General features: G+C 62.4%; 1 protein-coding gene across 3 annotated transcripts in view; it reads right to left on the bottom strand.

The window, feature by feature from the left end:
• NOS3 (nitric oxide synthase 3) overlaps positions 1 to 26,113 on the bottom strand; it is an 87,984-nt gene that overhangs the window by 21,794 nt on the left and 40,077 nt on the right. For all 3 annotated transcript variants that reach the window (XM_073334950.1, XM_073334951.1, XM_073334952.1), the window contains 9 exons: positions 25,922 to 26,023; positions 24,506 to 24,700; positions 7,864 to 7,937; positions 5,891 to 6,035; positions 4,592 to 4,696; positions 4,222 to 4,289; positions 3,596 to 3,712; positions 1,236 to 1,410; positions 712 to 844 (listed from right to left, as the gene is read on the bottom strand). In XM_073334950.1, the coding sequence (XP_073191051.1) occupies positions 712 to 844; positions 1,236 to 1,410; positions 3,596 to 3,712; positions 4,222 to 4,289; positions 4,592 to 4,696; positions 5,891 to 6,035; positions 7,864 to 7,937; positions 24,506 to 24,700; positions 25,922 to 26,023 (1,114 nt within the window). The remainder of the gene's footprint in view (positions 1 to 711; positions 845 to 1,235; positions 1,411 to 3,595; positions 3,713 to 4,221; positions 4,290 to 4,591; positions 4,697 to 5,890; positions 6,036 to 7,863; positions 7,938 to 24,505; positions 24,701 to 25,921; positions 26,024 to 26,113) is intronic.

Genomic DNA, 26,113 nt, shown 5'->3' with positions numbered 1-26,113 from the left:
AGCCCCAGCCTCTCCCAGATCCATGGATGCCAAGGCCAGCAGGCTCAGCGTGGCCAGCCGGCCTGACCCTGCGTAACATGGGCCAGGGCCAGAACTCCCAGAGCCGTGCTTGGAGCAAACGGCCGACCCCGGCTGAACACCGGTGGTGACGGAGACTCCACCCCGAGCCCGGCTCCGTCGTCCCCGCGGCTAGCGCCCCTCAGTGCTAACCACGCGCCCCAGCGCCTGGCTTTGTCTCGCCTCAGCTTCCGGCCACCGGCTCCTCTTGGAGCGCCTGCCACCGGATCGGTGCCCTACTGGGCGCCCCGGCCACGTCCGCACAAGCACTAGGGTCGGCGGGGACGTGACCCCCGCGAGCGACGCGTCACCGGCAGCCGCGCCCCGATGGGAGGGCAGCTTGACGGAGACCTTCCAGCGGCGCCGAGCCAGGGCCTCCCACACCGGGCGCCGCACCCGGAAGCGTGGCTGAGACGCTCCCCTCCCGGAGTCCGTCACCGGCCGGTCCCCACCCCTCAATCGCTCTCTTCGCCGCCCCTCCCTCTGGACGCGTGGCCCCCGAGCTGGAGCCGGGATCCCGGTCGCACCAGGGCCCGGCCGAGGTGACGGCCCGGGTCCTGCGGCCAGCCTCGCACGGGGGGTCCTGCCCAGCTGGTGATCGGCCCCCCAGGCTAGCGCCCCCGGCAGGGCGCGGGGGGACTGGCCGGCGGGTACCTGTCAGCACGTCCGGGGACTCGGTGCAGACGCCCAGCTGGTAGTTCTGGAGCTTCCAGCTTCGCCGCGTGGTGAAAATCTCCCTGGCGGCCTCCTCGGCGTCGTCCCCAACACAGAAGGTGTCGCAGGCGGCCTGGGGGGCGGGGGGGAGTCATTGGGAGCCCAGATCTCTGATGTCACAACCCCCAGACCCTGCGTGGGGGCCCAGAGCCCCAGTACCACCCCTGGGGGCAGCTGGCTGCCAGCGGGACCTGACCCGAGTGCGCGGCAAGGGGGCGCCCTTCCTTCCACAGCCAGGGGAGGAGACCCCGGGACCCTCCCCTATCCCCCACCTCTCCTGGTTCTGTGCCACCCTCATCTCCTGGAACCCCAATCCCACACTCCAGAGCCTGCCCTTCCCCTCCCCGTGTGCCCCAGTCCCCCTGTGCACCCCAACTCCCTCTGCATCCAGCCCCTCCCTCTGCACCCCATTCCCCTCTGCCCTTCCAGCCCCACTGCCCCTGCGCCCAGCCCCTCCCCCTCACCTGAAAGACCCGTCTGGCCCAGGTGCGGAAGGCCTCCTCCTGGGCACACAGCTCGTCGCCCTCCCCCATGGCCAGGATGCGCTCGCCCCCCAGCTCCTCCAGCCGCGTGTCCACGGCATGGGCGAAGGCACAGAAGTGGGGGTAGGCCCGGGAGCCCAGCCCGAAGACCGAGAACCTGGGGGGCACAGGAGACGGCAGCTGAGCCTCTGCGGGGGTTTTGCCCCGACCCCCGCTCCAGCCTCACCAAGAGGGGGACCCCAGGGCCGAGTGGGGACACAGGTCACCCAGTCACCTCCCACCAGCCCAGGGGACATGCTACAGGACAGGGGGGAGCCCAGGGCTGGGCTAGCAGCGGCTGTGGGTCAGGAGTGAGGGGCACTGGCAGAGCTGGGGGGGACCCAGGGCTGGGCTAGCAGTCGCTGCGGGTCGGGAGTGAGGGGCACCGGCAGAGCTGGGGGGGACAGGGCTGGGCAAGCCGGGGCCGTGGGTCAGGAGTGAGGGGCACCAGCAGGGCGGGAGGGAGCCCTGCTGATCTAAGAGGCATTGGCAGAGGGGGCGCCATAGCTCTTGGGTAGACACTGAGAGTGGAGGGAGGGGGCTGACCAGAATGCCCCCTGGCCTCTGTGTGACTTTCCCATTCCCATTCCCCGCCTGCTGCCCTCACCCAGGGGGGCGTTTCCCAGCCCTCGCTGGCTTCTCTGAGTGCCAAAGGGAATTTTCGGTAACATTTTTACAAAGCCTATGTGTGCCTCAGTTTCCCCCGGAATTTGCATTGCTCCCCAGTGGGGGCAGAAGGGTTAACACTGTGCTTGGAGCTGAGCTGGGGACACAGGCGGAGGGGGCCAAAGGGGGAGTTGGGTGATATCTGTATGACACCTGCATGTGCCTTAGTTTCCCTCTTGTGACAAAGTGGGACTGTTCTTAATGTTTCCTCTGAATAATGTGGGGGTGCCTCAGTTTCCCCTAGGCAGATCTTAAGTCTCTAGGTGGTGGGGTAAGGGTGTATGTTCGTTGCAGAGCCCTAGAGGGCAGGTGTGTGCAGGGGTCTGGACACAGAGAATGGCCGACACCCTGTTTCCTGGCAACTGATGCCTGGACCCTTCCCCCCTGGGAGGTGAGAGCTAAAGGGTTGGAGAACAAAGGGATCAGGTGCCCTCCTGGCCCGGGAAAGGGACAAAGCCCAGAGGAGGGGGGGCTGGAGGGAGTTTCAGTTTGGGGCTGGCTGGGGACATGGAGTGAAGTACAGACGGGGTTGTCTGGCTCACTGCCCCCCAAAATGGACCCAGCTGAGGGGTCCTGTTCTCTGCACCTCCAAGCTCTGTGTTAGACCATGTTCCTGTCGTCTAATAAACCTTCTGTGTTACTGGCTGGCTGAGAGTCCCGTCTGACTGCGGAGTTGGGGGGCAGGACCCTCTGGCTTCCCCAAGACGCCGCCTGGGGGGACTTGCTGTGGGAAGCGGACGGAGGGGCAGAGGAGGCTGAAGGCTCCGAGGTCAGACCCAGGAAGGTGGAGCCGGGTGAGCTGTGTGTCCTGCAGACAGGCTGCTCACAGAAAGAAGACTTCCCCAGAGTCCTGCCTGGCTTCATGGGGAGCAGTTCCAGAGCATCGCCCGAAGACTCGGTGACACCTCTGCACTTTGCACTGTCACTGAAGAGTTGACTCTCCTGGGAAACCAGCGCAGGTGGCAGGGAATTGGGGGCTCCCGACAGGGGGCTGGAGCGAACAGGGTCTCGCAACCACCGGCTGAAACCGAGCCCGACTCCACAGTACGTCCCCCAAGACAGAGATGCCAAGGGCCGAACCAGCCGTGCCTGGCAGCAGGAAACCTTGGGAAGACGGGTAGAGGGAGGGAGCTGGGGCTGGTGCCGTTCGGGTGGCCCGGCGGGCACTGGCCTGCAGCTGGACTCCGTCCTCACTGCGCTGATCTTGGCCGGTCAGACTGGCCGGGCGACTAGTCGATGGCTCCCGGTTGGCACAAGCAGCCCAAGTGGTGCTGAACGTGCCCGGGACCACCGCCCCCGGCAGGGCCCAGCACGGCCTCCCGCAGGTCCTCGCTGCTGGGGGCCAGAGAGACGGGGCGCTGGGGCGAAGGCCCAGATTGGAGTGTGGAGGCCACAGGAGGTTCTTGAGGGAACTGGGGGTCCCTGGGCCCGGCCTGCTAAGGGGTCATGCCCCAGAGCCTGGTGACAGGCTGGGCACAGCTGGACCCTGTGGCTCCGTGACACCCCCACCCAACAGACAAGGAAACAGGCAGCCAGAGCCAGTCGCTAAAAGGGGCAGAGCTGGGGCCGGACCCAGGTGTCCTGGCGCCCCTTGCCGTGGGCATGGCATGCCGGGCTGTCCCGCGGGCGGCGCCTACCGGAGTGTGCCCAGGGCCCCGGCGCTGTCCGTGTTGCTCGACTCCTTCCGCTTCTTCTTCCACGAGGCCACCAGCCCGTCGCTCTGCGAGACGCTGTTGAACCGGATCTTGTAGCTCCTGGGAGGGGACACGCAGTGAGCCCCAGGCCGGGCAGGGCACAGCTGGGCCCATCCTTCCTGCCCCAGAGCGGGGGCTGGCTGGCGTAGGGGGGCGGGGAATGGGGCGTGGGGCCGTTCCTCTCTATGGGGCAATGGCTCCAATCCGCAGGAGGGTGGGGAATGGGATGTGGGGCCTTTCCTCTCTAGGGGGAACGGCTGGCGTGGGGGGGGGAATGGGATGTGGGGCCTTTCCCCTCTAGGGGGCACCAGCTCTGATCCAGCCCCAGAGTGGGGGCTGGCTGGCTCAGGGGGCCGGGGGCCTTTCCCCTTTCGGGGGCGCTGGTATGATGGGTGCGTTCCCCCAGTCCAAGGTTTGGAACGTACCACCCGCAGCCTTGCCCCAGGGCAGTGACCCCGGCCAGCCCAGGGACCTCGCTAACCCCACTGCCCCGGGCACAGGGGGCTGCCAGCCCCAGGGGGTCCTGAGCACTGGCCCAGAGCTGCCCCACACCTGGGGGAATCACTCACTTTTGTTGCTCGGGCTGCGTGGAGCTGACATAGGGGCAGGACATCTCCATCAGCGCCTTGGCAAAGCTCTGCCGGGAGAGAGGGTTCAGGGGCTCAGGCAGGCACCCCTGGACCTCTAGCACTGCCTGCCACCCCCAGGCACCCCCAACCCCCTAGCACTGCTCCCCCGGGCACCCCCTGGCCTTCTAGTGCTGCTCCCCCGGGCACCGACCCCCAGGCACCCCCAACCCTCTAGCACTGCCTGCCTCACTCCCTGGGCACTGACCCCCCCATCTTGGGCACCACCCCGACCCTCTAATGCCAGCTCCCCACCCAACAACGGTCCATAGGTGCTGGCCCCAAGACTCTGACCCCTGGGGTCCCCCCTCACCTCCCCACTCTCCGGCGGGTCGCCGTTGCCGAAGGTGCTGGTCACGACCAATACCAGGGTCTCATGCTCCAGGCTGACAATGTCATACTCGTCCATGCAGACAACCTAGGGGATGACACTGGGGGGGTCAGTGGGGCCGAGGGTGCAGGCAGCGGAGGGGGCCGATGGGCTCTGCTGTGCCTGTCTCCCGCGCGGGGCAGGCAGGCCGCACGCTCCAGGCTGAGGGGAGGGATCCCTCTGTCCCCACCCACGCGGAGCCGGTGGAACTCCCTGCCACAGGGTCTCGCTCGGGCCAAGGGTTCAGGCACGGTCAGAGCGTCGGACGTTGCTGTGGATAACGAGAGCGTCCATCTAGCCGGGCTGCCTGCGACGGCAATGGGCCGGCGTCCGCTAGGGGCTTGGGGGTCTCCCTCTGGGCAGGGTCCCTTGGAGCTGCTGGGTCTGGCCCACTAGGGGTCCAGGGCGCCTCCCCTGGGCTGGTTATTTCGTCACTGACCAATAGGGGTCTCCCCGCCTCCTCCGGAGCAGCTGGGCCAGGGGGCTACAGGAGCCTGGGGGGGAGCCGCCAGCAGTGCCTGGGTTCCCAGAGCAGGGATGGAACCCAGGCGTTCTGGCTCCCAGCCCCCCTTGCTCTAGCCCCAGACCCCACTGCCCCCCAGAGCCGGGATAGAACCCAGGCGTCCTGGTTCCCGGCCCCTTCCCCCTCTGTACCCACCAGACTCTGCCCCCGCTGAGCTGGGAAGAGAACGCAGGAGCCCTGACTGCCGGATGTTCTGACCCACAAATCCTTCCTGTGGGTCGCACTGTGCTGGGGGCGTTTGGGGGCCTGGGGCAGTGACAGGATCCTGGGAAACCAAATGTGGCAGGTTCCCCCCCCCATCTGAAAAGCACTTGGGGAGATGGGGGGACCCAGCAAGGGGCCAATGTGCCAGCCACAGCCAGCCCCCCATCCTCCTCCCACCAGCCTCTTGTCCCCCAGCTCCCATCCTCCCCCAGACCCCCATGTGCCCCCCACCCACCCCAGCCAGCCCCCGTCCATCCCCTGCCCCACAGCCAGCCCCCTGCCACCGCCCCCTGAGAGCCCTCGCCTAGCCCAGCCCCTCCCCCCACCCCAGCCAGGCCCTCTTCCTTCCCCCAGCCAATCCCCACCCCATACCCCCCATGCCAGTCCCCCTCTCCCCCAGCCAGCCCTCAACCAATCCCCACTAACCCCCACCCACCCCAACCAGCCCCTCCATCCTGCCCCTGGCCATCAACCCCCTGCCCCCCAGGCAGTACCCTGCAGCCCCCCAGCCCCACCTTGGGGTCGAAGGCGTGCCGGAACAGCTCGCCCAGGTTCCAGGCGTAGGTGCGGGACTTGCCCGTCTCAGTGGCGTACAGGATGGTGGCCTTGACACGACGCGCCATCACGTGGACCATCAGCTTGGCCGAGATCTTCACCGCGCTGGGGGGAGGCCGGAGGGTGTCACCATGCCCACCCCAGCCCATGCCCAGCACCAGCTCCCTCCTGTAGACCCCAGCCCTGGGCCCCTCCCGGGCCAGGGCTCGGAGCCAGCCAGGGCAGTGCCGGGCAGCTGGGTACTACGGCTACAAGCCGCGGGGGGCAGGGGGCAGGGAGAGGAGACAGTGATGGGGCAGGATATGGCCTCGGTGCCTCTGCCATAGGTTGGCCCGGGCAGAGCTGGCCAAGGCCTCTGTCAACCCCCCCAGGTGCTCTCTGCAGCCCCAAGCCCCCCCATGCCCGCTCAGGGGGGTCAGGGATGCTGCAGCTCCTGGCGTCTTGAAGCAGCTGGCCATGTCCAGACACGACATGCCCTGCTGCTCCTGCCACGCCTGGACACGTCTTCACACCCTGCCAGTCCTGCCATGCCCAGACATGTGTATCCACGCCCTGCCAGTCCTGCCACGCCCAGACACACGTCTTCACACCCTGCCAGTCCTGCCATGCCCAGACACGTGTATCCACGCCCTGCCAGTCCTGCCATGCCTGGACATGTCTTCACACCCTGCCAGTCCTGCCATGCCCAGACACTTGTATCCACACCCTGCCGGTCCTGCCATGCCCGGACACATGTCTTCACACCCTGCCTGTCCTGCCACGCCCAGACGTGTATCCACGCCCTGCTGCTCCTGCCACGCCTGGACACACGTCTTCACACCCTGCCAGTCCTGCCATGCCCAGACACGTGTATCCACGCCCTGCCGGTCCTGCCATGCCTGGACACATGTCTTCACACCCTGCCTGTCCTGCCACGCCCAGACATGTATCCACGCCCTGCTGCTCCTGCCACGCCTGGACACACGTCTTCACACCCTGCCAGTCCTGCCATGCCCAGACACGTGTATCCACGCCCTGCCAGTCCTGCCATGCCTGGACACATGTCTTCACACCCTGCCAGTCCTACCACGCCCAGACAAGTGTATCCATGCCCTGCCGGTCCTGCCACTCCCAGACACACGTCTTCACACCCTGCCAGTCCTGCAACACCCAGAAATTCATATCCACGCCCTGCCAGTCCTGCCACTCCCAGACACACGTCTTCACACCCTGCCAGTCCTGCCATGCCCAGATATGGGTATCCATGCCCTGCCAGTCCTGCCACACCCAGATACGTGTATCTATGCCCTGCTGGTCCTGCCACACCCACACATGCCTATCCACGTCCTGCCAGTCCTGGCACACCCAGACATGCCTATCTATGCCCTGCCAGTCCTGCTATGTCCAGATACGCGTATCCACACCCTGCTGCTGCTGCCACACCCAGACATACGTCTTCACACCCTGCCAGTCCTGCCATGCCCAGACACACCTATCCATGCCCTGCCAGTCCTGCCACATCTGGACACACATCTTCACACCCTGCCAATCCTGTCACGCCCAGACACGTGTATCCATGCTCTACCGGTCCTGCCACGCCTGGACATGTCTTCACACCCTGCCAGTCCTGCCACGCTCAGACACACGTCTCCAAGCCCTGCTGGTCCGGCCACGCCCGGACACCCCTATGCACAGCTCTGTGGGGTGGAGGGGGGGGTTGAGGGATGGGGGTAGGGGCAGTGCAAGGGGTGGGGCCAGTGCAAGGTCCCAGGACCGAGAAGGGGAGTTCTGAGGGGACGGGCTCTGCCCTTTCTCATCCCTTACACTCCCACCTTCCACCCCAGGGCCCTCACCCGCTCACGGTCCCCTTACCCTTCCCACCCACTCCCCCCACTGCTCATGCTGCCCCTCCCCCTCCCCTTATGCCCCACCCCGAGGCCAGGCTGGCACCTACTTGGCCACTTCTTTGAAGGTTTTCTTCCTGGTGACGCTGGTGCCCTTCGAGGTATAAACCTTCCAGGCGTCCGGCTGCAAAGGAACCAGCCAGGTCAGCCCCGGCCAGCCGTGGGGAGGAGGCGGAGAAGGGACCATTCAGCCCACCAGGGCCTGGGACCAGCCATGGCCGACGGTCCGGGGGGCAGCCAGCCCCACTGTGCAGGAGGATAGGAAGTGGAGGTGCTGGGGGGAGTCCCTGGTGGGGGGCTGGGCCCGGGTGGGGCTGCCTGGGAAGGAGAGGGTGTGTCTGGGGAGATGTGATCCCTGGGGTGGCAGTGGGGGGGACTGGGGCAGGGGTGATCCCAGAGGGGCAGGGGCGATCCCTGGTGGGGAATGGGGGGAGGGACGATCCAGGCACGGCCGGATTAAGTCTCCTGTGGGCCTGGGACTATTACATTTTCTGGGGCCCCCTCCCCCCGTATACAAGTCTTTTTCCTAATGTAAAACAAAATGATCACCGTTGTGGCATCGAGGCTCTTAACGCTATACCAACCCCACCTTTCAACGAACATAAAGCCGTCCTGTGCTTACATTTCAGTCTTAAACCATGTAGAATATAGTTAATTCAAAATGGCTGACTTCGTACCTTAGAGAAAACGGTTACTGACTCCTCGTAACGGTTGTTCTTCGAGACGTGTCGTTCACGTCCGTTCTGATTAGGTGTGTGCGTGCGCGCGTCCACAGTAGCCGGAAGATTTTTCCCCTAGCAGCAACGGTGGGGTCAGTCTGGGGGCCCCCTGGAGTCGTGCCTTCATAGCGCCCAGTATCGAGCCCTGCCGACCCACCACCCCCTCAGTTCCTTTGCGCTGGCCGCTCCGACAGAGGGTGGGTGTTGGAACGGACGTGAACAACACACCTCGAAGAACAGTTACGAGACGGTGAGTACCCCTCTTTTATTACCACGCACTCTCGAATGCTTGTTCCCGTCCATTCCCATCAGCTGACTCTCAAGCCCAAATTCAGGGGGCAGGGTCGGAGTCGTCCACTGACTGGAGCACGGCTCGTCCGCAGGCTGCATTGCCTCTGGCCCGCTGAGTCATCGCATCGCGCGTGGTGAAAGTGTGGATGGAGGAGCACATCGGCGCCCTGCAGATTTCCTGAGTGGGAACCTGAGCCAGCAAGGCTGTTGATGAAGCCTGAGCCCTGGTGGAGTGCACAGAGATCGGGGGTGTGGGAATCCCCGCCGGGTTGCAGCACTTGCGGATGCAGGACGTGATCCATGATGAAATGCGCTGTGATGACACAGGCAGACCTTTCATTCTGTGCACCACCGCCAAGAAGAACTGGACCGATTTTCTGAATGGCTTCGTTCTCTCGATGTAGAAAGCGAGTGCCCTGCGGACATCTAGTGAGTGGAGTCTCTGCTCCCTGCCGCTAGAATGCGGCTTAGGGTAGAACACAGGGGGGGAAGATGTCCTGGGTAATGTGAAACTGCGATACCACCTTCGGGAGGAAAGCAGGAGGTCTGAGCTGCATCTTATCCTTATAGAACCCAGAATAAGGGGGCTCTGAGGTTAGGGCCCTGAGTTCAGACACTCTCCTGGCCAAGGTTATCCCCACCAGGATCACCACCTTGTAAGAGAGATAGAGCAGGGAGCACTTTGCCAAGGGCTCAAAGGGGGTGTGGTGCTCTGTACCTCGGGGGAACACCCTACACCCCCATGTTCATCTTTATAAAATGATTGTGTGGTATCCAATGCAAAGTTTGGCATGTCGGGTGCCTATGGGAGGCTCATGATGCCCTGAGCATGGTTGTTATAGTGATGTTATAGCTTGTAATTTCATGTATATGGTTATGAGGCTGAAAATGTGTCCTCACAGCTTAAAGCCAGCCCAGGCAAAAACTCTCCAGGAACAGAGGGGCAGTTTACTTCTCATCAGGGCATGTATGGGACAAACCCAGCCCAGCCTCACAGGAACAAAGGACACTGGGCTAGGTAGCAACAAAAGAATCTGTTAGATTATCAAGGGAGTCACCCCCCTTCCCTTGGTCAGTTTGGGACTGCGATGAGGTAATGCTCACCTGACTGTGAAACGGGGAGGGCAAAGCCAAGAGGGAAGAAAGGACACGATAAAAGGGGGAGACATTTGCCATGCTCTCTCTCTTCCACCTCCATCTACAGACACCACCACCGAGTGACTGAACCGCTGAGCAAAGGAGAGAGCCTGGCCGAAGGGCAACCAGCCAGCCTGTGGTGAGAAGCATCTAAGTTTGCAAAGGCATTGAAAGGTCAGCTTAGGATGCATTTTGCTTTTATTTCATTGGACCAAATCCGACTTGTTATGTTTTGACTTATAATCACTTAAAATCTATCTTTATAGTTAATAAATCTGTTTATTCTACCTGAAGCCGTGCGTTTGGTTTGAAGCGTGTCAGAGACTCCCCTTGCGATAACGAGCCTGGTACATATCAATTTCTTTGTTAAATTGATGAACTCATATAAGCTTGCAGCGTCCAGCAGGCATTACTGGACACTGCAAGACGGAGGTTCCTAGGGCACTGGAGATATTGGCTGGTGTCATTCGGTTGCACAATCCAAGGAGCAGCTTACATGCCAGAGGCTGTGCGTGAACAGCCCAGGAGTGGGGGTTCTCCCAGCAGAGCAGGGTCAGGCTGGCTCCCAGAGTCAAGGAGTGGAGTGACCTAGCAGATCACCGGTCCGGATAACACCAGAGGGGAACATCACGGCGGGGTCCTGTGAGTCTAGACAGGACCAGGTTGAGGTCCACTTGGGTCTTGGAGCAGCCTTTGATCAGCCAGTCATCGAGGTGCGGAAACACCTTTACTCGGTGCCTGCGCAGAAACGCAGTGACAACTGCCATGAACTCGGTGAAGCCTCGAGGTGCTGCTGACAGGCCGAACGGGAGGACTGGAAATTGGTAGTGGCTGTTGTTCACCATGAACCTGAGGAACTTCCTGTGGGGCTGGGCGATCGCGATATGAAAGTATGCGTCCTTTAAGTCAAAGGCAGCATACCAGTCTGCTGGATCCAATGAGGGAATGAGGGAGGCCAGAGAGACCATGAGGAACCTGAGTTTCTTCACGAACTTGTTGAGTTCTCGCAGGTCCAGGATGGACCTGAGGCCGTCTTTGGCTTTCGGTATTAGGAAATACCATGAATAGAAGGCCTCGCCCCCATGTTCCTGAGGAACCTCCTCCTCAGCCCCTAGCGACAGGAGCGACTGCACCTCCTGGATAAAGAGCTGCTTGTGAGAAGGGCCCCTGAAGAGGGACAGGGAAAGGGGGTGGAAGGGCAGGAGGGCACAGAATTGGATGGAGTATCCCCTCTCTACGGTGCGGAGGACCCAACGGTCTGAGGTGATCTGGGGCCATGCATGGTAGAAAGGGGACAGTCGGGACGGGAAGGTAAGGCAGGGTGGATCCAGTCTTTGATGTGGTACACCGTCCTCAACCGTGCTTTCAGAAGCCGGTTTGGGCCCTGATGACAGCTTGGGTTGTCCCGAGCCCTGGCCAGAGCGTTGACGTGGCCTTCTCCTGCCTGCGCTGTTTCTCCGTCTGGACCTGTCCTGGCGGTTCTGGTGACCACACTGCTGAGGAGGCTGAGGACGGAAGGGTCCCCGCTGCGTTGACGGTGTGTAGAGGCCCAGGGACCCAAGGGTGACTCTGGAGTCCTTTCGGCTGTTAGGCTCTGGTCCATTTTCTCCAAAAAGAGAGTCTCCCCGTCAAAAGGCAGGTCCTGTATGGTCTGCTGGACCTCATATGGGAGACCAGAAACCTGGAGCCAGGAGCCCTTTCTCGTGGCCACTCCTGTGGCCATAACCCTGGTGGCAGCATCTGCTCCATCAAGTGCCACCTGCAGAGACGCCCTGGAGTTCAGTCTCCCCTCCTGGAGCAAAGCCGAAAATTCAGCACAGGAGTCCGAGGGGAGCAACTCTGTGAAGTTGGCCATCGCCGAGCAGGCATTGTAGGAGTACCTGCTGACGATGGCCTGCTGGTTCGATATTCGGAGTTGTAGTCCCCCCGTTGAGTACACCTTTCGCCCGAATAGGTCTAGTTTTTTAACGTCCCTATTCTTGGGGGAAGGGCCCTCAAAAACCTTGCCTCTCCTGCTGGTTAGCAGCATCCACCACCGGAGAGTCAGGCCGGGGATAGGAATATAGGTGTTAATAACCCCGGGAGGGCACAAAGTACCGGCATTCCTTACGCTTGGCAGTGGGTGGGAGCGAGGCCGGGGTCTGCCACAGGGTCCTAGTCATGTCCGTGAGTGTCTTTATAAATGGTAAGGCAATACGGGAAGGGCCAGAGGGGGCCAGGATGTCCACCATAGGGTCTGCAGCATCTACCACTTCCTCTGCCTTAATGCCCAGACCCTGGGCGGCCCGGCGCAGCAACTGCCATAACATCCGGGAGTCTTCCAGAGCTGGGGCTATGGAAGTGCCCGCCAGTGCCTCATCTGGTGAAGAGGAGGAGGAGGCCACCAGAGGAGGTGGTTGTTCGCTACCATTCCCACCTGAGGGATCTCGTGACTCCAGGGGGACTGTGGTCGGTCGGCCTGGTCCCCGTGCTGTGAAGGGTGCGGGTGTTGGTGCCGATGTTGGGTCCCATGCCAGTGCCGGTGTAGACGCCTGGTGTAGTATCTGTGCCAGGATCCTCATGGATGTGGCTGCAGCCAGCGTCGGCGCCGGGCTGTCGCTGGTGCCCCACACTCCGTGACAACTGGTGGCAGCGGTGGGATGTACTGCACCCCGTGGACGGCGCTTCGTGCAGTAAGTGACTGGGGAGCAGTAAAACGAAGGGGGATTGACGGGGACCAGGCGTGCTGAAGGCTCAGAGAGGGGCAGGGGGCGAAGGAGCTATGCTTAACCCCTGGAGTGTGTGACCAGCGAGAAGGGCTGTTGCAGTGACGGGGTCCCCCTGGAGAGTGCAGTGAGCGGTTCCAGGGGTGGAGAAGTCTGCGGCTTGACCCTGGCAAAGAGGTGGTGACCTTGAGAAGGGCTGGCACACTAGGGGTTCTCCCTGGAAACCGTGGGGAGCTGAGAGCACACAGGCCTGTGAGTCCACAACAACTTGGGACTAGCGGGAAGATGGATAACCATCTCCTTAAGAGCGACCTGGTGGAGCTGTGCAGGCAGAGGGGGCTGCGCATTGGGTGGCTAACCAAAGAACAGCTGATTGTCCAGCTGGAGGAAAAGGATCGCCCAGAGGAGCCGATCCCTGTCTCTGTGGGAAGCAGCACGGCAGATGCAGTGCCGGCACCGGTGTCTGTCCCGGCTGGGAGGGGTCAGACGGCTGCCGAGAGCACTCCGAGGCCCCCCCTACCAGTTACCTATGCCTAGGAGAGGGGCTGGAAGGAGCCCGGTGAATCCCAAGGAGGACACACATCTGGAACTGACCCTCCGAATGGAGGGATATGCCCACAAGTGGGCAGAGGGGGTGTCACGGAGTGTGGGGGAGTCCAGGCCCTGCACCCCTCTTCCTGGGATCCACTGAGACTCTCAGCCAGCCAGTAAAACAGAAGGTTTATTGGACAACAGGAACACAGTCCAAAACAGAGCTTGTGGGTACAACCAGGACCCCTCCTTCACGTCCTTCTGGGGGAGCAGGGAGCTTAGACCCCAGCCCTGGGGTTCCCTGTGTTCCTCCACCCAGCCCCAAACTGAAACTAAACCCACCCAGCAGGTTCCCTGCTGCAGCCTCTGTTCACATTCCTGGGCAGAGGTGTCACCTCCCCCTCCCCCTCCTGGCTCAGGTGACAGGCTCTCAGGTCTCCCATCCCCAGGGCACATTCCCAGGTCAACACTCCCCCCTCCCTGCTGAGTCACATCGTCACATCTCTCCCCCCTTCGAGACTGAACTGAGCGGGGTCACGCTGACCAGTGACCTGGGGAAGTTCGGGGCCCCCTCTCCGGGACAGCGCATCCGCTATCAGGTTGGCACTTCCCTTCACGTGGACCACGTCCATGTCGTAATCCTGCAGGAGCAGGCTCCATCTCAGGAGCTTGGCGTTGGCTCCTTTCATCTGGTGCAGCCAGGTCAGGGGAGAGTGGTCGGTGTAGACAGTGAAGTGTCGCCCGAAGAGATAGGGCTCTAGTTTCTTGAGGGCCCACACCATGGCCAGGCACTCCTTCTCGATGGCCGCGTAGTGTTGCTCCCGGGGTAGCAACTTCTTGCTCAGGTACACGATGGGGTGTCTCTCCCCCTTTTCATCCTCCTGCATTAACACCGCCCCCAGTCCCGTGTCTGAGGCGTCGGTGAACACCACAAAGGGCTTGTCAAAGTCTGGGTTTGCCAGAACTGGGCCACTGACCAGAGCCTCCTTCAGCGCCCGGAAAGCCTCCTGGCACTGCTCGGTCCAGACCACCTTGTCTGGCTTCCCCTTCTTGCATAGCTCCGTGATGGGGGTGGCGATGGCGCTAAAGTGGGGCACAAATCTTCGGTAGTATCCTGCCATCCCAATAAAGGCTTGGACCTGCTTTTTGGTGTGGGGAGCGGGCCAGTCTCTGATCACCTCCACCTTGGCTGGTTCCGGCTTTAGGCGGCCGCTCCCCACCCGATGGTCCAGGTAAGATACTTCCGCCATCCCCACCTTGCACTTCTCCGCTTTTACAGTCAGCCCAGCCCCCTGGAGTCGGTCCAGCACTTGTCTAACCTGGGACACGTGGTCCTCCCAGGTCTGGCTAAAGACACAGATGTCATCAATATACGCCACGGCAAAACTCTCCATCCCCCTCAGGAGCTGGTCCACTAGGCGCTGGAAGGTGGCCGGCGCTCCCTTGAGGCCGAAAGGCAGGGTCAGGAACTCATAGAGCCCCAGAGGGGTGATAAAGGCCGATTTCAGTCGGGCATCTGCATCCAGCGGCACTTGCCAGTAGCCCTTTGTAAGGTCCATGGTGGTGAGGTACCGAGCTCCTCCCAGCTTGTCTAGGAGCTCATCAGGCCTGGGCATGGGGTAGGCATCAGATACAGTGATGGCATTGAGCTTCCGATAGTCCACACAGAACCGGACCGACCCGTCCTTTTTGGGGACCAGCACCACCGGCGAGGCCCAAGGGCTGGCAGATGGCTGGATCACCCCCAAAGCCAGCATGTCCCGGACCTCTCTTTCCAGGTCCTGAGCAGTTTTCCCTGTGACTCGGAAGGGGGAGCATCTTATCGGCGGGTGTGACCCTGTCTGCACCCGGTGGACAGTCAGATTAGTGCGTCCAGGCTGGTTGGAAAACAGCTGTCGGTACGGATGCAGCACCCCCCTGACCTCAGCTTGGTGGGCAGGGGTTAGCTGATCTGAGAGGGGAATTGTTTTCAGGGGGGAACCAGCTCTGGTCCCAGGGAATAGATCTACTAAAGGGTCATCTCCCTGCTCTTCCCACTGTCCACACACGGCCAACACCGCATTCCCCCTGGCATAATATGGCTTCATCATATTCACATGGTACACCCGGCGGTGGTGCGCCCGGTTCGACAGCTCCACCACATAGTTTACCTCATTGAGCTGCTTGACGACCTTGAAAGGGCCCTCCCAGGCGGCCTGTAGTTTGTTCTTTCTCACGGGGATGAGAACCATCACCTGATCCCCGGTGGCGTAGGCACGGGCCCGCGCCGTGCGGTCATACCAGACCTTCTGCTTCCTCTGGGCTCTGGCCAGATTCTCCCTGGCCAGGCCCATGAGTTCAGCCAGTCTCTCTCGGAAGATCAGGACATACTCCACCACTGACTCTCCATCGGGAGTGGCCTTCCCCTCCCACTCGTCTCTCATCAGGTCCAGGGGGCCCCTCACCCTCCTGCCATATAACAGTTCGAAAGGCGAAAATCCGGTAGACTCCTGGGGCACCTCCCTGTATGCGAACAGCAGGTGAGGTAAGTACTTGTCCCAATCCTGCGGGTGCTGATTCATAAAGGTTCTCAGCATCATCTTTAGCGTCCCGTTAAACCTCTCCACCAGCCCATTGGACTGGGGGTGATAAGCTGAGGCCCAGTCGTGCCGGACCCCACATTTCTCCCACAAGCACCGGAGCAGGGCCGACATGAAGTTGGAGCCTTGGTCTGTCAAGACTTCCTTGGGGAACCCCACTCGGCTGAAAATGGTCAGGAGCGCATCGGCCACGGTGTCTGCTTCAATGGAAGCTAAGGGCACTGCCTCGGGGTAGCGGGTGGCAAAATCTACCACCACCAGAATGTATTTCTTCCCCGACCGGGTCGTCTTGCTGAGAGGCCCCACGATGTCCATGGCCACCTTCTGGAAAGGCTCCTCTATGATGGGCAAAGGTCTCAAAGCCGCTTTCCCCTTGTCCCGGGCCTTCCCCACCCTCTGACAGGGGTCACAGGATCGGCAATACTGCCGGACCGTGGTAAAGACCCCGGGCCAGTAAAAGTTCTGTAGCAACCTCTGCCGGGTGCGCCGGATTCCCTGGTGCCCTGCGAGGGGGATGTCATGGGCCAGGTACAGGAGCCTGCGGCGATACTTCTGGGGGACCACCAGCTGCCTCCTGATCCCACAGGACTCTACTTCCCTTGTGGGAGCCCATTCTCGGTACAGGAACCCCTTCTCCCACAGGAACCTCTCCTGGCAGCCTCTCCTCATGGTCCGTACCACCCTGAGGTCGGCCAGGTCCCTGAGCTTCCGCAAGGAGGGGTCTTTCCTCAACTCGGCCTGGAACTCAGCAGCTGGGGCAGGGACGGGGCCCGGTTCCCTCTCGCTGGCCAGGTCTGAGGCCTCCGCCTCTCTAAGCCGTGCCCCTCGGCCCTCCCTCCCCACCAGGGTAGGGTCCTGCGCCTCCGGTGTGATACCCTCCCCGAGGTCAGGGCGCAGTGCCCCTCGCCGGCTCTGGCTACGCGTCACAACCAGGGCGGCCTGGGGCTTGCTTGGCCAGTCCTCTAGGTCTCCCCCCATCAAAACTTCAGTGGGCAAATGGTGGTGTACCCCCACATCCTTGGGGCCCTCCTTGGCCCCCCATTTCAGGTGTACCCTTGCCACGGGCACCTTAAATGGGGTCCCGCCCACCCCTGTCAGGGTCAGATAGGTGTTGGGCACCACCCGATCTGGGGCCACCACCTCGGGCCGGGCCAGCGTCACCTCCGCGCCCGTATCCCAGTATCCATTGACCTTCCTCCCATCCACCTCCAGGGGAACAAGGCACTCTCTCCGGAGGGACAGCCCCGCACCCACCCTGTAAACTGAGCACCCTGAGTCCAGAGCCTCCAGCCCTCTGGCGGAGCTGGCCTGGGGTACTCTTCCCTCCGGGGCAGGTGGTAAACTGGTAGGCCCCCTTTCCTGGGTCGTCTGCCCCTCGTCCAGCTGGGTCCCTACCCAGTTAACCCTGGGTAGGTTGGGTCTGCTCAGTCTGTCCCTGAGCCCGGGGCACTGGGACCGTACGTGGCCTCTCTGGCCACAGTGATAGCAGCTCAGGTCACGTTGGTCCCCTCGAGCAGGTCGGAGGGGCCCGACGCCAGGCGTTCCCCTTGGGAGGGGGTTCTCCCTATTTCCCCGCTGGGAGGCCCCCTGGTGACTCTCTCTCTGCATCGGGGGGGGCCTGTTCTTTTGGGGCTCCTCCCGGCTACCCCCTGACCGACTGTTCACAAACTCGTCGGCCAGCTGCCCTGCGTGCTGGGGGTTCTCGAGCTTTTTGTCCACCAACCACAGCCTCAGGTCGGAAGGGCACTGTTCATACAGCTGCTCCAGTACGATTAGGTCCAGCAGGTCCTCTTTAGCTCGGGCCCCAGCTGTCCACTTGCGGGCATACCCCTGCATCCGGTTGGCCAGTTGTAGGTAGGTGACCTCAGGCGTTTTACGCTGACTCCGGAACCTTCTCCGGTACATCTCGGGGGTCAGCCCAAACTCACGGAGCAGGGCCTGCTTGAACAGTTCATAGTCCCCTGCCTCCGGCCCTGTCATTCGGCTGTACACCTCCACGGCTTTGGGGTCCAGTAAGGGGGTGAGAAACTGGAGCCTGTCTGCAGGGTCAACCCTGTGCAGCTCACAGGCATTCTCAAAGGCCGTCAGGAAGCTATCCATGTCCTCCCCCTCCTTCCGCTGGGCCAGGAAGCACTTATCAAAGTTCCTTGCCGTCTTGGGTCCCCCCACACTCACCGCAGCCGCAGCCAGGGCCCCACTGCTCCTCAGCCTGGCCAGCTCCAGTTCATGCTGTCTTTGTTTCTCCTTCTCCTGACGCTCCCTCTCCTTCTCCTGACGCTCCCTCTCCTTCTCCTGACGCTCCCTCTCCTTCTCCTCCTGCTCATGTTGACGTTGTTTCTCCTTCTCCTGACGCTCATGTTGACGTTGTTTCTCCTTCTCCTCCTGCTCATGTTGACGTTGTTTTTCATGATCCTCCAGCTCCCTCATTTTCATCTCCCTCTCCCATTCCAGCCGCCTCCGCTCCAGGGATGGGGAGCTCCGCCGGGAGGATCCCCTGCTGGGTGCCGGGGTCAGGGTGCCCTCGGTATTCGCTGGGCTTCCCCCAACCCCTCCCCCGGACATAGGTAGGAAGGGTCTCGGGATGTCCTCAGCAGCAGTCTGACCCCTCCCAGCCCGGTCAGGCCCCAGGGCCCCCGCTGTGTCCGCCGGGCGGCTTCCCTCAGGGACAGGGATCGGGTCATCCAAGCGATCCCTCTCCTCCAACTGGGCAATCAGCTGTTCCTTGGTGGACCTCCCGATGCGCAGCCCCCTCTGCCTGCACAGCTCCACCAGGTCGCTCTTCAGGCGTTTAGCGTACATCTCCCTGCTGGCCACTCGCAGGCCGGGCAGCTTCCCACGGTTTCCAGGAAAAGCCCCTCGTGTGCCCGTCCTTCTTGAGGTCACCGACTCTTTGCCAGGGTCGAGCTGCAGACTCCTCCGCCCCTGGGACCGCTCGCTGCAATCCCCTGGGGGACCCTGTTACTGCAAAAGTCTTTCTCTCTGGTCACACATTCCCAGGGGTTAACCGCCCCCCGAAACCGTCTCTCTCTGAATCTTCAGCACGCCTGGTCCCCGTCAATTCCCCTTCGTTTTACTGCTCCCCAGTCACTTACTGCAGGAAGCACCGTTCACGGGGTGCAGTACATCCCACCGCTGCCACCAGTTGTCACGGAGTGTGGGGGAGTCCAGGCCCTGCACCCCTCTTCCTGGGATCCACTGAGACTCTCAGCCAGCCAGTAAAACAGAAGGTTTATTGGACAACAGGAACACAGTCCAAAACAGAGCTTGTGGGTACAACCAGGACCCCTCCTTCACGTCCTTCTGGGGGAGCAGGGAGCTTAGACCCCAGCCCTGGGGTTCCCTGTGTTCCTCCACCCAGCCCCAAACTGAAACTAAACCCACCCAGCAGGTTCCCTGCTGCAGCCTCTGTTCACATTCCTGGGCAGAGGTGTCACCTCCCCCTCCCCCTCCTGGCTCAGGTGACAGGCTCTCAGGTCTCCCATCCCCAGGGCACATTCCCAGGTCAACACTCCCCCCTCCCTGCTGAGTCACATCGTCACAGGGGGCCCAGACGAAGGAGAACCTGGTTAACCTGATTGTACTGGAGCACCTGTATGAACAGTGCCCTTCCGACCTGAGGCTGTGGTTGGTGGACAAAAAGCTCGAGAACCCCCAGCACGCAGGGCAGCTGGCCGACGAGTTTGTGAACAGTCGGTCACGGGGTAGCCGGGAGGAGCCCCAAAAGAACAGGCCCCCCCCGATCCAGAGAGAGACTCACCATGGGACCCCCCAAAGGCGGAACATGGAGAACCCCCTCCGAAGGGGAATGCCTGGCATCGTGCCCCCTCCAACCTGCTCGAGGGGACCAACGTGACCTGAGCTGCTATCACTGTGGCCAGAGAGGCCACGTACAGACCCAGTGCCCCGGGCTCAGGGACAGACTGAACAGACCCAACCTACCCAGGGTTAACTGGGTAGGGACTCAGCTGGACGAGGGGCAGACGGCCCAGGCAAGGGGGGCTGCCAGTCTACCACCTGCTCAGGAGGGAAGAGTACCCCAGGCCAGCTCCCCCGGAGGACTGGAGACTCTGGACTCAGGGTCCTCGGTTTACAGGGTGGGCGTGGGGCTGTCCCTCCGGAGAAAGTGCCTTGTTCCCCTGGAGGTGGATGGGAGGAAGGTCAATGGATACTGGGATACGGGCGCAGAGGTGACGCTGGCCCGGCCCGAGGTGGTGGCCCCACATCGGGTGGTGCCCAACACCTACCTGACCCTGATGGGGGTGGGCGGGACCCCATTCAAGGTGCCCATGGCAAGGGTACACCTGAAATGGGGGGCCAAGGAGGGCCCCAAGGACGTGGGGGTGCACCTTCATTTGCCCACTGAGGTTTTGATGGGGGGAGACCTAGAGGACTGGCCAAGCAAGCCCCAGACCGCCCTGGTTGTGACCCGTAGCCAGAGCTGGCGAGGGGCACTGCGCCCTGACCTTGGGGAGGGTACCACACCGGAGGGGCAGGACCCTACCCTGGTGGGGAGGGAGCGCCGAGGGGCACAGCTCAGAGAGGCGGAGGCCTCAGACCTGGCCACTGAGGGGGAACCGCGCCCCATCCCTGCCCCAGCCGCTGAGTTCCAGGCCGAGTTGAGGAAAGATCCCTCCTTGCGGAAGCTCAGGGACCTGGCCGACCTCAGTGTGGGACGGACCATGAGGAGAGGCTGCCAGGAGAGGTTCCTGTGGGAGAAGGGGTTCCTGTACCGAGAATGGGCTCCCCCAGGGGAAGTAGAGTCCTGTGGGATCAGGAGGCAGCTGGTGGTCCCCCAGAAGTATCGCCGCAGGCTCCTGTACCTGGCCCATGACATCCCCCTCGCAGGGCACCAGGGAATCCGGCGCACCCGGCAGAGGTTGCTACAGAACTTTTACTGGCCCGGGGTCTTTACCACGGTCCAGCAGTATTGCCGATCCTGTGACCCCTGTCAGAGGGTGGGGAAGGCCCGGGACAAGGGGAAAGCGGCTTTGAGACCTTTGCCCATCATAGAGGAGCCTTTCCAGAAGGTGGCTATGGACATCGTGGGGCCTCTCAGCAGGACGACCCGGTCGGGGAAGAAATACATTCTGGTGGTAGTAGATCTTGCCACCCGCTACCCCGAGGCAGTGCCCTTAGCTTCCATTGAAGCAGACACCGTGGCCGATGCGCTCCTGACCATTTTCAGCCGAGTGGGGTTCCCCAAGGAAGTCTTGACAGACCAAGGCTCCAACTTCATGTCGGCCCTGCTCCGGTGCTTGTGGGAGAAATGTGGGGTCCGGCACGACTGGGCCTCAGCTTATCACCCCCAGTCCAATGGGCTGGTGGAGAGGTTCAATGGGACGCTAAAGATGATGCTGAAAACCTTTATGAACCAGCACCCGCAGGGCTGGGACAAGTACTTACCTCACCTGCTGTTCGTGTACAGGGAGGTGCCCCAGGAGTCTACCGGATTTTCGCCTTTCGAACTGTTATATGGCAGGAGGGTGAGGGGCCCCCTGGACCTGATGAGAGACGAGTGGGAGGGGAAGGCCACTCCCGATGGAGAGTCAGTGGTGGAGTATGTCCTGATCTTCCGAGAGAGACTGGCTGAACTCATGGGCCTGGCCAGGGAGAATCTGGCCAGAGCCCAGAAGAAGCAGAAGGTCTGGTATGACCGCACAGCCCGGGCCCGTGCCTACGCCACCGGGGATCAGGTGATGGTTCTCATCCCAGTGAGAAAGAACAAACTACAGGCCGCCTGGGAGGGCCCTTTCAAGGTCGTCAAGCAGCTCAATGAGGTAAACTATGTGGTGGAGCTGTCGAACCGGGCGCACCACCGCCGGGTGTACCATGTGAATATGATGAAGCCATATTATGCCAGGGGGAATGTGGTGTTGGCCGTGTGTGGACAGTGGGAAGAGCAGGGAGATGACCCTTTAGTAGATCTATTCCCTGGGACCAGAGCTGGTTCCCCCCTGGAAACAATTCCCGTCTCGGATCAGCTAACCCCTGCCCAGCAAGCTGAGATCAGGGGGGTGCTGCATCCGTCCTGACACCTGTTTTCCAACCAGCCTGGACGCACTAATCTGACTGTCCACCGGGTGCAGACAGGGTCGCACCCGCCGATAAGATGCTCCCCCTTCCGAGTCACAGGGAAAACTGCTCAGGACCTGGAAAGTGAGGTCCAGGACATGCTGGCTTTGGGGGTGATCCAGCCACCTGCCAGCCCTTGGGCCTCGCCGGTGGTGCTGGTCCCCAAAAAGGACGGGTCGGTCCGGTTCTGTGTGGACTATCGGAAGCTCAATGCCATCACTGTATCGGATGCCTACCCCACGCCCAGGCCGGACGAGCTCCTAGACAAGCTGGGAGGAGCTTGGTACCTTACCACCATGGACCTTACAAAGGGCTACTGGCAAGTGCCGCTGGATGCAGATGCCTGACTGAAATCGGCCTTTATCACCCCTCTGGGGCTCTATGAGTTCCTGACCCTGCCTGTCGGCCTCAAGGGAGCGCCGGCCACCTTCCAGCGCCTAGTGGACCAGCTCCTGAGGGGGATGGAGAGTTTTGCCGTGGCGTATATTGATGACATCTGTGTCTTTAGCCAGACCTGGGAGGACCACGTGTCCCAGGTTAGACAAGTGCTGGACCGACTCCAGGGGGCCTTGCTGACTGTAAAAGCGGAGAAGACAAGGTGGGGATGGCGGAAGTATCTTACCTGGGCCATCGGGTGGGGAGCGGCCGCCTAAAGCTGGAACCAGCCAAGGTGGAGGTGATCAGAGACTGGCCCGCTCCCCACATCAAAAAGCAGGTCCAAGCCTTTATTGGGATGGCAGGATACTACCGAAGATTTGTGCCCCACTTTAGCGCCATAGCCACCCCCATCACTGAGCTATGCAAGAAGGGGAAGCCAGACAAGGTGGTCTGGACCGAGCAGTGCCAGGAGGCTTTCCGGGCGCTGAAGGAGGCTCTGGTCAGTGGCCCAGTTCTGGCAAACCCAGACTTTGACAAGCCCTTTGTGGTGTTCACCGACGCCTCAGACACGGGACTGGGGGCGGTGTTAATGCAGGAGGATGAAAAGGGGGAGAGACACCCCATCGTGTACCTGAGCAAGAAGTTGCTACCCCGGGAGCAACACTACGCGGCCATCGAGAAGGAGTGCCTGGCCATGGTGTGGGCCCTCAGGAAACTAGAGCCGTATCTCTTCGGGCGACACTTCACCGTGTACACCGATCACTCTCCCCTGACCTGGCTGCACCAGATGAAAGGAGCCAACGCCAAACTCCTGAGATGGAGCCTGCTCCTGCAGGATTACGACATGGACGTGGTCCACGTGAAGGGAAGTGCCAACCTGATAGCGGATGCGCTGTCCCGGAGAGGGGGCCCCGAACTTCCCCAGGTCACTGGTCAGAGTGACCCCGCTCAGTTCACCCTTGAAGGGGGGAGAGATGTAACACAGCAGGGAGTATTAACCTGGTAATGTTGCATGGGAGTTTTACTTGTTTACTATCTTCTGCTAACACAGGGCGTGCTTCAGTTTCCCTGGGGTACTGCACCAATACTAGGTGGGGATGGGAAATAAGGGGGTGACTTCACTGAGGGACGACACTTGACGGCCCGCACGGAAAGGCTGGCAGCTGCCCTGCGTAACCTGGGCCGGGAGGGGGTTTGGGGCCCAGTGACACCTTCTGCCTGGGAACCTGGACAAAGGCTGGAGGAGAAGCTGGGGGGTGTGGCTGGGGGAGACGGCTGGAGGGAGTTTCAGTTTGGAGCTGGCTGGGGAGACGGTGGCGGGGGAGGCCCAGAACTGAGGTCTGGGCTCCCCTGCCCCCAAGATGGACCCGGCTGAGGGGTCCTGTTCTCTGTACCTACAAGCTCTGTGTTAGACCGTGTTCCTGTCGTCTAATAAACCACCTGTGTTCCTGGCTGGCTGAGAGTCAGGGAGAATCACAGGCGGGGGTGGGGGTGCAGGGCCCTGGGCCCCCTGCTCCGTGACACTAGCCCACCAGAACCAACTACCTCCTGCGAAAGTACTGTGAAGGCACTTGCCAAACAAGAGCAAGGGGAAGTCCCCGCCCCCGTCACCGAGAAGGAACTGAGGGGTGGCGGTCGGCAGGGCTCGATATTAGGCGCCATGGGAGCGTGACTCCAGGGGGCCCCCAGGCCGACCCCACAGATGCTGCGAGGGGAGAAATCTTCTGGCTACGGTGCACATGCGCGTGCACCCGAGTGGAGTGGACACGAACGAGCATTCGAAGAACTGCAGTTATATTAGTTTCTTTCTGGGAGGGAGTTTTGGTGCAGGAGGGGCAGGGGGTTGGGGTGCAGGAGGGGGTGCAGGGTGCAGGCTCCGGCCAGGAGGCGCTCACCACAGGTGGCTCCCGGCCAGCGGCGCAGCGGGGCTCAGGCAGGCTGCCTGCATGCCATGGCCCCACGCCGCTCCCGGAAGCGGCCGGCTGCTGGCACATCTCTGTGCTTGGCTGTGGGGAGGGTGACAGAGTGTCTCCTGGCACTGCCCGTGCCCGCAAGCACCACCCCCGCAGTGGAACCGGCCAGTGGGAGCTGCAGGGAGGGTGCTGGGGGCAGGGGCCATAGAGACATGCCAGTAGCTGGATGCTTCTGGCAACGGTGTGGGGCCATGGCATGCAGGCAGCCTGCCTGAGTCCTGCGGCACCGGGCCCCCCTTAGCCTGGGACCCTGGGCTGCAGCCCCTAAAGCCCCTGCGTTAATCTGGACCTGGATCCAGGAGCCCACCTGGTACCGGAAGCAGGGCGAGAGCAAGTAGTTGACCATCTCCTGGTGGAACACGGGCGTGAGGCTGCCCGAGATGGGGGGCACGATCCAGACCCAGTCGGCTGGGCACCCCCCGCGCATCTGCAGCTCGTTCTCCATGTGCTTGACGAAGGACTCCGTGGCCGCGTGGTGATCCACGATTGTCACCTTGGCAACCTGGGGGGGTGGAAGGAAAGGAACAGATGGCAGAACCAGCCTCCTACCCCCGCAGGGCACCAAGTCACGCCCCTGCCCCCTCGAGACAGGCCCCACCCCAGGGCAGGGAACCAGGGCATCCCCCTGCAGGCAGGGAACCAAGTCAGTCCCCGGAGCCAGCGCCCATGTGAGTTCTCTGAGCTGCATGTGGGTCTGGGGCAGTCTGCCAACTCCCTTGGGAATGAGCAGCCCCCACCCTGCCCCGCCCCGGGGAACTGGACCCCGGGGCTGCTGGCAAAGCAGGGTGGTTGACGTGGCATCGCCTGGGACAGCCCCAGCGCATCCCCTGGCCAAGGGCTTATTTGCGCTGAGCTGGCCTAGGCGCAGTGTGGCCCAGCCGGAGAGGAGAGAGCTGCATCCTAGCACGCAGGGCCTGCAACAGGACGCCCAGAGCCGGACCCGAGGGTTCCCCACAGCCGGGCTGGGCTCGAGGCTGGCCAGGACGGACCCTGCTTCACCCTTCATTGCCCCGGGCTGCCCTAAGGGCCCCCTAGGCCGGGCCCCAGCTAACAAGTGACCCCAGCTGTGCCCGCGCTGGGAGGGTCCCTCCAGGGGCTGGGCGAGGGGCCCTGATCCCTGCACAGCGGCCGAGTCTCCCTCAGGGGCTGTCTCCGGGGGACTCGCTGCCCGGAGCTCGTGGGGGCATGGGGGGAGCTGCAGGCCCATAGGGCCAGTCTAGGGGGCGGTGAGGCCGCGTGGTTCACCCTGGAGGCAGAGCGAGACCCCCAGGGGGCTGGCACAGAGAAGGGGCCTCCCAGAGACCGTTCCAAAGCTGGGGGGCAGCCCCGACCCTGTGGGTCTGTGACAGCTGGCGAGTGCTTGCCGTGTGTGATCCACTTCCCAGCTGCCAGGCGAGCACGGAGCCTGCCCCAGCTCTCGGAGGCCGTGGGGCAGGGTGGGTCTGAGGGCAGGGGACTCTGGCGGCCCGGGACTGAGCCGGGGGCCGGGCAGGGGGACCCAGCTCACAGAGGGAGGGTGAGACACTCACTCACCCCCCTCTACGTCTCGGTGCCGCGAGAGGAGCAGACTGAGCCCCCCCGGGAGGTGGGGGGGTTACAGCGAGCACCCAGCAGTGGGTGCAGGACCCGGGACAGGGCTAGGGCCGTAGGGGCTCGAAACCCCCCCATAGCTCTGCCCCCCACCCCGTGCTCCCCACACCCGGTCGCTCTTCCCGGCCCCTACCTGGAAGCTGTGCAGCACGGCGACGTTGATCTCCACCGCGGCCTTGTCCTTCCACAGGGACGAGGTCTTCCGGGTGTCCAGCCCCATGTGCAGGGCCACCTCCTGCCCCACAGGGACCGTCACTCCCAGCCCCGGCCCTGCCCCATGCCACCTCCTGCCCCACAGGGACCGTCACTCCCAGCCCCGGCCCTG

The sequence above is a fragment of the Lepidochelys kempii genome, chromosome 2 (assembly GCF_965140265.1).
Source record: "Lepidochelys kempii isolate rLepKem1 chromosome 2, rLepKem1.hap2, whole genome shotgun sequence".
NCBI classification, from domain to species: domain Eukaryota; kingdom Metazoa; phylum Chordata; order Testudines; family Cheloniidae; genus Lepidochelys; species Lepidochelys kempii.
Note: the sequence above shows the minus strand (reverse complement) of the source record. Positions and strands in the feature narration are given on the sequence as shown.